Here is an 11,689-nt window from a genome sequence, read left to right on the forward strand (position 1 = left end):
TGCGCCAGGTCGGTTGGGGAAACCCCTGGGCTCAAACCCCCAATTGCATCCACGCCAGTACCACAATTAACCCTCATGCTAGCGGTTGCACCTAGACGCAACCCAAGAGTACGCGTCTTTTACGTGTCGAATGAATTTGGTGATGGTCTTAGCTTTGATATGTCAAAACAAATTGGGGAGAATAAGTAAAGAAAGATGGACTCAAGTATGTAAGACTTTCATGAAGAAAGGGAATTGAGGAAGTATACCTCCTTGTGGCTGGGGACCCACTTGTTTGCTCACAGATTCTGAACATCACGAACCATGAATTTCAGCCGTTGTGCCAGTTGGGGGTGCGTGGTGAGATCCTTCATTCGGTTGAAGTAGGCATCATTAACACGCCGAGACTTGGGGCTTTCATCCAGCTGCTTGCCAATGGTGTTGAGAAACTGACACAGTCTCAACATTTCCCTCATCCGAACAAATCTTAGGATCTTGTCCCAACAACTCCTGTAATCAATCATCAGAACAGCTTAAGAAACTTACACAGAAAACACAGCATAAAAAAAAAATATATAATAATAAAAAAATTAAAAAAAAAATGGAAAAAGGTGGAGTGACTAAAATGTAGAGGGTTTTGATAACAACCTGAACAATGTGGTGTATAATCTTCTCAGGCACCATCTTCTGTTTTAAAAGTTCACCTATATGACATGACGGATGTTTCCAAGAGTGCGCAGCTTCGATTTTCAGCACCTTCAAATGCTTCTTGACAATTATTCAAGAGGACACTCTAGCTTGAAAGTTATATCCTTCTCACCAGGCTCATCAGAAGGGAATGGAGAAAACTTCGAAGCAGAAATGAAAGGGTCTTACCAGTAGATAAGACGCTCCCATTCCTCGAGCTGTATCAATGTAGAGATGTCTCCCTAAAATGTTGACTTGAACTCTGATGTATAAGGTGAGTACCGTCATTGCCCATAATGACACTGCCAATCTCGTGAAATCTAGTAAAACAACACGAAAAAAACAAAAGCAACTTAAATGAGCTAGAAAACCAAGTGCAGATAATGTAAACTAGGCAATGTTGTGTAATAGCCAAGTGGGTGTTCATACTTAAAATTTTCAGATTTTCCCATATCTCAATCTTCTCCAAAGATGTCAGTGTATCCTTTTCTAGCTTTAATCTATCAGTCAACTGTGAATGATCTAATTCATCAGATACCCGATTCCACAAATAGTACATAGCATAAGGTAACGTTGTCAAATCAACTATTCTCTGAATGCTCTCAAAATGAGCTTGCAGCCTATCAAACCATAAACAACAAATAAATTTCACTACTAAACAAAATGAAACTTTAAAAAAAGTCCAAGAGTGTTATACCGAAACAAAATGTGTCGTCGTGACTCGTGAAGCTTCAACAAACGAAACTCTTCGGAGTAACAAACGTTTGGATTTATATTCAGTAAAGAAAGTCTAGTGTAATAATCATCATCATGTATCAGTCCAAATGCATAAAGACAAATAATACATGAATAGGATCACCGACAGAAACTCTCACAACCGACAACTACTTTATCTTTACATGCATATTTTTTATCTACTAAGAGCCGTTTCTCTCTTATTTAGTCTTGGATGATCACTGTCTTTCGTGATATATAATGTGTACGTTTAGGTTTAATTACCAACAATAACCAAAATAAAAGTAAAGTCCTCTCCGGCCTCCACTTACTTAATGTCGCCTTCCTTGTGCATAAACTTCCAACGGCTTCCTTCCAATACATGCGAACCTCATGAACGAAATGTATCCATGCTATTCACAGTCATTCCAAAAGAAAAGTCACCAACTCTGATTATCACAAAGCCCTATGCTCTGCTTGGACCCCAACAACGACCACACAATGTTAATTCTAGTCTTCATTTGTGCATCATCGATAACACTTATTCATATATGTACACATTTATCGGTTCTTGGATATATCTTCCGGCTTCGGCTTCAGTCCTAGGCCCCTCTTGGTCGATTATCTTCATAGAGTGCATTGATACACACACGCACACATACACATAAATCCATATATATATATGGTTAGGGACTTGAAACAACTATCTTGCTTGCTCATCATCTTCATTTCTCTACCGCTTCATGCATATAAATTATATATAGGCAGCTAGCTAGCTCACCAAATTTCCCCTTATCCTTCAATTCCCCGGCAATCCAAGTACCCGGCCATGTCATGTTGTTGCATATTTCTTTTTGGCTTCGGCTGTCTTGTTTCTCTTCATCAGAAGCGTTGCTACTGCAGCTCGACCGAGTAACATTGGACCGAAGGTGGACATAATAAGAAGGAATCTCTTGAACAATGGCACGGGTCGCGACACCTCAAATGGGGTAACTTTATAAAAAGTCCAAGAGTGTTATTAACTAAGCGTGTTTTTTATATCACTTCTTTACGTATATGGATTTATATACTTTCACGCGAAGTCGGCATAAAGCTTCTTTCACGATCTACAACAATGGTAGTGCAGAATTTGTTCCTTCTGAGGTTAATGGAGAAGCTCTATTGAAAGCGATGCCAATCTGTGGTGTTCATATCGGGTTTCTCATACATGATACAATTGATAATATCCGATGGAGAGACTTCGGATTAAGTAGCATTTTACTAAGAGAAAAAGGTAAAGATTTAATCGAATACATTGAAATCGATTACATTGGTAATTGAAGCCAATCGGTCTCTATTGGTTAGTATCGATCTGGAATTTTGAATTGGAATTTGGGTTTCTTGAAGCAGAATTTGTAGTTTTGAAACATGTGAGTCAAATGATCTTGAACTGATTAAATTATAGTTTAAGACTTTAATTTCTAAAATTAAGTCTACTGGGTCTCATAACATGCAATACCATTACCCACTGAATTTGCAAAGAAAGGCATCATAGGTTGGATTGCACTCCAAACATCAGACTGTTACAAACGATGCAACATACCTTTGTTTCTGCAGTAACTACGAAACCATGAATTGAGTTTTCATGATAGTACTTCTGCATGATATTATAGTATCTCAATTACTTTCTTACTTCAGCAGAATTTAAGTATAAGCTTTGTCATCAAAGAAGCAATGTGCGCTGAAGTTGAGAATTCCACACCCAGTTCAGAAAGCATGGTGAAGATTGCAGATTCTCTGAGCTTGACCACAAATCAGGGACTTCTAATGGAGGCTGTGGCACTTTGAAAAGTTAAGTTGCAAGTCGCTGAGCAAGATGAAAATGATGGCGAGGCCAAGTACATAGATCACATGATTTGTCTTGTCACACTCATGCACGACCTTCTTGTGAAAATAAAAAGCGGACCGAAGCACTACTTCGGTTCAATTCCTCGATTTCTGCTGTCCTCTCTCCCTTGAACTCATGAGAGATCCCGGTAATAGTTGCCTCTGGACAAACTTATGAGAGAGGACTTACATAAGAAAATGGCTTGATCTTGGTCTCACGGTTTGCCCCAAGACCCCTGCGGACTCTGTCTCACACAAATCTTATCCCCAATTACATTTGTAAAAGGCTTTGATTGCAAAACGGTGTGAGACAAACAATGTGAATATTCCCGATCTGTCAAGTCTATGAACTTAAATCGGACTATGAACACTATATAACTAAGATATGCATATCTTATGGGCATAATTTAAAAAGCGAAGATTGCATAAAGCACACGTATCATTCAAAAATTAAGTAAATGGAAAATATCAAAAGCATAATACTACCACGATATGCAAAAGGCGAACTTCGATCGGATGGTTTGAGCTTCGAAGCGCTTCATATTTCACAATGGTAAGACATTTTTTTCCTCTTAGGCTCCTTCATGGTTGCACCTTTTGAAGTTTTTCGCAGATAGGAATGCAGCCTATTGAGAAAGACTGAAAGAGTAGTACCTAATCCCTTTGATTGGTGGGTTTCGGTTTCGGTTTCCACCTCCAATATGTCTTCAATCTAGAGCACCGATTTATTGTTTGTTTTATCATCAAATAGGTTGAGCAGTTTCTTTTAATGTTTACTCCCACAGTCCACGTCGCAATGTACTTGAACAATCAATGGGAATAGCAAGTATCTTTAGCGATGGAAATGAGCTCGCTTTAGAAGAACATCACCGTCAAAACCTAAAGCGATCTCCGAGAAGCCCGATTGGAAGAGACCAATTTAAAATCCTCTAAGACTGGTTCCAGATCCTACTGGCCAGTTCAAATGAGAAACCATTACAACTTGACTTATTGGCAAAGCGGTTGTCCCTTCCAAACAACGGTGCGTGCATTTTTCACATGCTAAGGCACAGAAAGCGTACGCCTTCTTTTTACCTTTCTAATTAAACTATTACTTGAAGTTGCGACTACTTGTCTTTCGATAGTTTAAGTGTTAAGTTTTGGGTGAAAAAATCAAAGCAGATTTGGAATGAAGTCTAGTTTATATCCGAAACATGAATTAAGAAATTGGCATCACACAAAAATTGGTCACTCGGTTCCGTATTGTCTAAGAACACTTACGTTTTGAAGAAATTAGTAACAATGGGGTATGGTTCAAGCTCCCTCTCTAAATCCAAAAGCCTCTGTCTATGTCCATTATAAAGCTTATACAAAACATACCCACTCCCTAAAAGTCCTACACACAAAGAAATGAATAAAGCTACAAAACAGTAATAAGTTATATCAGAAAACAATATATAAAATGAAAATTACCTAATGGAAATTACCTCCAAAAAAAGCTTGTCACAAATCTTCTCTCATATGATGTTGTAGTGAACAAACATACTTTCACGTCTGCCCATTACAACTCTCATTCGAATAAAGTACACTTGTAAACTATGGTAGCGATATTATCATCGATGATCCTTTGTTTCCCGAGTTGCACTTTTAAGCTTTGGTGTCAAGAATCGGTCATGTATATGGAATTCGAGGTAATCTATGTTTTGTCTAAAAGCCAAAAGATACAATCGTTGGCATAAAACTCCATGATGTGTGGCCAACAAACAAAACCAAAAATATTACTTGCAAAGCGATTGTTACCTTTCTACATGTCGTAGTTTGATGTGTTATCTTACCATGAGAGATAAGTTTATTCATATATGCAATCCAATTACTCATAATCACATTAAAGTACCCATCCCGTGAGCCGGTAGGGATCTCCCGTGAGGATATTTAAAGCCGGCTATGCTCCACGAGCAAGAAATATAAATACGTCACGGTTTTATCTGAGAAAACTAAACAACGGTTTGACCGCAATAATTTTCACTTTGGGTGGTGAATCTTGGAGAGAGTTGGAGCATGTTCCATATCCTCCTCGCCTTGGGCTGTTTTCTTGTAATGGAGTTTTATATTGGTCACGGGACTCAAAGTTGGACCGTATTTTGTTCTTTCCTTCGACCTTGAGATGAAGAATTCCAAAAAGGAGGGTTTTTCCCATTTGGTACCACCTATGATAGAATTGTGGGGGTTAAGTATCTCGTTGTACTTTCGGAGAGAATGTATCTTTGGTGCGAGATCTCCCACCAGATTATCTGGAAGTGTGGACACGATGGATGAAAAGAATAACATTTGGGTCAAGAAATATCATCTTCAGTAGAACTCCTAAGTTGAGCCGTCTTGGTTTCAAGTTATCCGGGCTTTGGATGAGCGGGGATCTATATGGGATGAGAACAATCAAGAAGAAAGATGGCACCATCGTGAAGAGACTTTATTCGCATAACGCAGAGTCCGAGAAATACACCGCCATTAAGCTCCGGCCCCTTCATGAAGAGCGGGAATGCAGAAAACATTTTACCTTCCCTAGTCCTGAATCATGTTGGAAGTCTAATACACCCTGTTCCTCTTGTATGGTTTTTGGTGATGTGTTGAGAAAAGACTCTTTCATGGTTGCTTTCATTCTTAAGGTTGGACTCACAGCACCATATTGGGGGTCTAGATTAATTCCTTTTGTTTAATAAAAGAGATAAGATTTAAGAAAAGAGATAAGATTTATGAAAAAGGTTTTTATCTATTTTGGGTTATCCCCGAACAATTGAAATCACCAAAAAAGAGCGTAGAATTGATTTTTTGAAGAAAAATCTGATGTGTCAGTTTGAGAGAAAAAAAGGGGACTGACGTGGGTCACTGGGAGCATTCTCAACTACTCAGTATTAATGGTCTTAGATTAGAACTTTATTGAAATAATGGTGAATATCGGTATGTACGATATTTTGCCACCACATTGCCCTCTCTCGAAATTTTCAACTTTTATAAGCAAAAATTTGAAGATTTTGAGAATAAATTAGAAAATAAGTTTATTCATAGATACTATTCATCCAACACTGTGCATCAACACTGTTCATATATTTTTTTTTTTTTTGAAATCGAGTTTAGACATAGATGTCGAGTGTGAAATTTTTTGACATTAAGTTTAGACATAGACATCATGATTGATAAAATTTTGATCTCGAGGCTAGACATCATGAGTGAAAAAACTTGACCTCGAGGCTAGACATCATAAGTAAAAAAAAAATTGACTTCGAGGCTAGACATAGACATCATGAGTGAAATTTTTTTTTTTTTGACCTCGAGGATAGACATTCTAAGTAAAATTTTTGACCTCTAGGTAGACATAGACGTCATGAGTGAATAAAATTTTGATCTCGAGGCTAGACATCGTGAGTAAAAATTTTGACCTCGAGGGTAGACATAGACGTCATCGCCAAGAGCTGGATTTTTTGACCCGAACTCGACATTTCTGCCAAGAACTGGATTTTTTACCCAAACTCGCATTTCTGCCAAGAACTGGATTTTCTTTGACCCGAACTCGACATTTCTGCCAAGAATTGGATTTTTTTACCCGAACTCGACATTTCTGCCAAGAACTGGATTTTTTTACCCGAACCCGAACTCGACATTTCTGCCAAAAACTGGATTTTTTGACCCGAACTCGCATTTCTGCCAAGAACTGGATTTGATCAATTGAAATTTTTGAATTCGATATATGATTTGATCTTGATAAAATGAATTTTTGAGTATGAAATTGGATTTTGATAATTAAAATTTTTGCATTCGAAATAGAATTTGATTTCATGAATTTTTGAATCCAAAAGTAGGATTTTGACAATTACACTCTTGAATTTGAAAATCGGATTTGATAAGAAATTTTTTGATAAAAGAAAATTTTTGAGGTCTCGGTCACAAGTGGTATATCTGTTTTGGCCCCAAATGATTTTTCATATCGGATATCGACGTATCAACCCAAGTGATTATCTCTAATTCAGCAATTAAATGTCAGCCCAAATGGTTTATTGTACCTCTACAAGTGCTCCATTTTTGATACCCAGTATCGGAATATCCAAGTATCGAAGTCTTTTTGGGCCCAAAGTCTCCAACTCGACATCAGCATCGAATTTCCTTCTTTCGAAATTCTCATCAGACTATTCCTTGTTTTAACTAAACTTCAACTTCCACCTTCTCCAACCTCAAATAATTTCATCAAAACACCATGGCAGAAAGAGCACCATGTGACTTTCAAGACTGGGAGCTCCTTCATAATAACGAAACAGGTCTTCTCCTTCCACTTGATTATTTCGTGAGATACAAGAAATTGTTTCCAGAGACTTCTTACTTCTTAGTTCTTCGATCTGCAGTAACTCCAAATAATCGACTTTGAAATCAATCCTTTTTTACAATATCTGGTGAATTTGGTTGCGGTTTCTGTTGTCGCCACTCGACCTCGGTATCAAACTTGAGTCTTGACGCCCCCAGTATCGACCTCTTTATCGAACTTGGGTGGGGATTGGTGTATAGGTATCGAAATTGTTGTTTGGTATTGGTTGTGGGCATCAAGCGTGGGTGACTCTCCTTCCCAGTATCGGTACTGAACTTGGTTTGGGGTTTTCTTGTTGTTGCACTCGACCTTGGTATCGAAATTGGCTCAAAACTGGTATGTCGAACTTGACCTCGGTATCGAACTTGGGTGGTATTTGACTGGTATCGAACTACTGTTGTTGTGTATCGAACTTGGTTATGGGTATCGAAGTCAGTAATCTTGGCCACCAATATCCTCTGTATCGACACCTTACTTATTTTGGTCTTCTCTGTATCGGTATTGAAGTTGGGTTGGGTATTGTATCAAATTTGGTTATTGGTCTCGATATCGAATTTTCTGGTCTCGAGTATCGACTTTGATTATGGCCTGACAACTTGGTATCAAAATTTTCTGGTATCGAGTATCGAAGTTGTTTAAACGTAGGACGCCCCCAAGTGTAATACTCAGCATCGATTCTAAATATCTGTTTTCCATAAGGAACACAAGTCTTTACTGTCGGTCTCGAGTGAGCCTCATATCGGCAATGAGACAATATATAGTTAGTTCCTTGAAGCGAATGTTGATTACCCGAAGCTTAATTAAAGTAATTAGATAAACAATTTCTCTTTCAGAAATATAAATAACCATAAATCAAGAATAAAAGCAAGAAACTTATCTTGATAGTTCTGTTGATGTTAGTATCGGCCTCTTCAATCTTGACCTCAGCATCGATTCTCATCTTAAATATTCATTTCCAGTATTTGAGAAACCTCTTAGCCAATATTTATCATCACATTATTTCCATCTTGAGCTACAAATCAGTTTTTCCTCTTCATTCACCAACACAATACTCATCTTCTCAACCAAGATTCATCACCACTGTTTCTAGCTCTACCAATTCATCATTTTAAGTAATCTTCTTCAAGAAGCCATCAAATAACAATAGATTCAAGAAATTTTCATGGTGGAAAGCAAGAAAAAACTCAATTGACCAATTCATCTCTTCTTTTTCAGATTCGATCTTCAAAGAGAAGAAAAGAAAGCAACACTAGAATTCTCTCATGATCCTTGAGCCACAGACGGCGCCAATGTAATAGGCAAGAAGAGAATCTAATCAACTAAGTTTCTTCTTTATTCCATTAATGGTGGTTACACGGTTCACTCTCTCTCTCTCTCTTTATATGCGAGAAAAATAGAAAATGAAAGTGTTGGAAAAAATGAATCTGGTCCTCTCTCTTTTGTCTCCACCCTTTTTATAGTGACATGTGTCCATCCTTGTGTCTTTCCTTTGTATCTGAAATTTATCATGAATATATATTGTATTAGAACTTTATTGAAATAATGGTGAATATCGGTATGTACGATATTTGGCCACCACATTATGTTGCTCTCTTGACTCTTGTATTTTATATGTCAGTTTGCTATTTATTGTCAAATTTACAACGGTAATTTATTTCTAATGAATTTGGAGAGAAGATGTTTGAATGGATGTATTTTGGTTATTTCCTCTACTAACTTTTTTTTTTCTTGCTAAGTGAGCTGAGAATTATATTAAGTATAGGAAAAAGTGAAGGAAAATTACAAAAGGTAAAAGTGTAAAAGAAAGAAAATGAAAACCCGAATCACAGTGTGATACTTAGATAATAGTACTTGAGGAAGTGAATTGCAACCCTACTAGATAGGCCTCCAATACAACACTTCTTCATGCACCTCACCCATTCAGTCGAATCTAAAGTAAGTACTTGTGCAAGCCTCCCATTTATATAAACATGGAGGCTTGCCATAATATAGAAAATGGGACTCAGACGACATAGTTGTTGCTTTTTTTGCCGCTTGATCTACCAAGAAGTTCGCTTCCCTCAAAGTTGATGTGATCATGAGCTGATGCATTGCAGAGATACATTTGTTCCATCTATCCTTAAACTGCCATAGAAGTTTGCCTGACTCAAATGCCGAAACTGCTGCCACTAAATTTGATTCAACCCATACATTCTTCCAATCTCTTTGAATAGCCATCTCCACACTCTCTACGATGGCTAAGCACTCAGCCATATAGTTCGGGTTGACACCTATTTTCCTCCATATTACGAGCTAGAAAATCTCCCGAAGCATCCCTGAAAGTAGAACCAATCCCAGCCGGACCATGATTTCCGATTGCTGATCCATCACAAGTAATCTTAATTGTGTTTTCTGTAGGTGAAGTCCACCAACATTTCCTAATACAAGGGGGCTTTTGGTAGGAGTACCAAGAGATTCCATGAGGTCATGATCCTTAGATCTGCCATTCTATGGAAGGAGTGCCCAGTTATCAACATAGCAGCGGCCCTAACCATTCTTTTTATTCTCGCAGTGCATAGGTTGAAGTTAAGTGCCTTTTCTTCATGATATATCGAATTACAGTGGTGCCATAGTGTTACCATAGTAGAAGTGACAACGACATCCCAAAGCTGTTTAATCATAGGGCTTCTAGACTTAGAAGCACTAATGGCTTCTGTGAAGGAAGAGCAATGTAATCTGAACTCAAATTTAGAGGCCACCCACTTCCAAACTGTTTGAGCATGCTCACAATGCCACAAAAAATGACTCAGACTTTCTTCATGAGTGTAACAAACATAGCATCTTGATGCTAAGTGGACACCTTTCCTCTGAATGTTGACATCCATCGCCGCAGCATTTGTTATCAATTTCCAAGCCATGGCTGCCGTCTTTATTGGTACATGGGAGTTCAAGAAATGAGAATGTCAACTATTCTTTTCTCTTTTCACTCTAATTTCTTCAAAGGCTGACTTCACCTTGAACTCACCACCTACATCAGGAGTCTATACAAGATCGTCTTCTTTAGTTACATCATGCTCAGCAAGGGAGGCAACATTGAATCCTGCAAGTTCAATCACTTCTTGTATAATGTCCGGTATAACCCTGTTCCCATTTACAATAAGGTCTTCAACTTTGGCTCTGCATCCTCTCAACTCCATAGTAGAGATATTTAAAGCTTGCTTAAGGGACACACTATTGATCCACCCATCTCTCCATGTGTCCACTTTCTGACCATTGCCAATGACCCACTGGCATTTGGGCAGCATCTCCTTCATTGCCCATATTTGTTTCTCATATACTTTGCGAAATCATCTTCTGCCGTAAGGATATGCCATGCATTTTTCATAAGCAAAGACAGATTAATTTCCTTCAGTCGTCCGATCCCCAGCCCTTCTTCTTCATATGGTTTACACACTCTTGCCCAAGAGATAGTGCTTGCACTGCTAGTTGAGGGGTTTCTAGTCCATATAAAATTCTTTAGCATAGTCTCAAATTGCTCGATGAGACTTGGTGGCCATTTGTATATGCTCATGTTATAAACTGGGATACTAGTGAGAATTGATTTAATCAAGGTTGCTCTACCATGAAAAGACAGAAGTTTACCTCTCCACGAACTACTTCTATCTTTCATTTTATCCACCAGGCTACCAAACACCATCGATTTCACTTTGCCTTGGACTAGAGGAACGCCAAGTTACTTCTCTGGAAGAGCACCTTCTTGTATATCCGTTCATCGGATGAACTATTGTATGAAAGAAACGAGATCTCCGATGAACTGTTGTTACAACACCTAACTAATTCTGTGCCCTGTTTTCTTTTCGGTACTTACTTCCTTGTCACACCATTCAGCAAATTTGCTCTTTGGCCTTTACAACTTGAGAATCAAGAATAAAAGACATAACTGCATCACCTTTTACTTGACCTAGAGAGCAGGCTTCACCAGTTTGACTGAGAATTCAATAGTTTTCCCGTCTACTCTGCATTTATTTATTTTTTATTTTAGCACCCAATGCAAGGGGTATAGAGCTAGCTACTACCTCTATCGAGAACCATCACAAGGGATTGGGCGACTTGATTTCTTGGAGGGGATCTCTC

General features: G+C 38.2%; 1 protein-coding gene across 1 annotated transcript; it reads right to left on the bottom strand.

Annotated features, from left to right (window-relative positions):
• Positions 1–254: 254 nt before the first annotated feature.
• On the bottom strand, positions 255–9,829 carry LOC147488379 (peroxisome biogenesis protein 3-2-like). The gene is made up of 7 exons (XM_086574360.1): positions 9,520–9,829; positions 4,527–4,645; positions 3,754–3,782; positions 1,096–1,286; positions 856–986; positions 628–735; positions 255–489 (listed from the first exon to the last, which is right to left on the bottom strand). Exons 1-7 carry the CDS (start codon positions 9,827–9,829, stop codon positions 397–399), a joined length of 981 nt encoding a protein of 326 aa, XP_086430486.1. The 3' UTR covers positions 255–396.
• Positions 9,830–11,689: the final 1,860 nt, after the last annotated feature.

This window comes from Coptis chinensis, chromosome 7 (genome assembly GCF_015680905.1).
Source record: "Coptis chinensis isolate HL-2020 chromosome 7, ASM1568090v1, whole genome shotgun sequence".
Lineage (NCBI taxonomy): Eukaryota > Viridiplantae > Streptophyta > Magnoliopsida > Ranunculales > Ranunculaceae > Coptis > Coptis chinensis.

Bases quoted from the DNA above. Each gene is read 5' to 3' on its own strand.
- LOC147488379 (XM_086574360.1), bottom strand. From the start codon at position 9,829: ATGGCTGAGTGCTTAGCCATCGTAGAGAGTGTGGAGATGGCTATTCAA. The intron at 3,783-4,526 runs GTTACTAATTTC...TGAAATATGAAG, and splicing joins AGCTTGAACCATACCCCATT to CGCTTCGAAGCTCAAACCAT. The intron at 736-855 runs GTAAGACCCTTT...AAGCATTTGAAG, and splicing joins TGGGAGCGTCTTATCTACTG to GTGCTGAAAATCGAAGCTGC.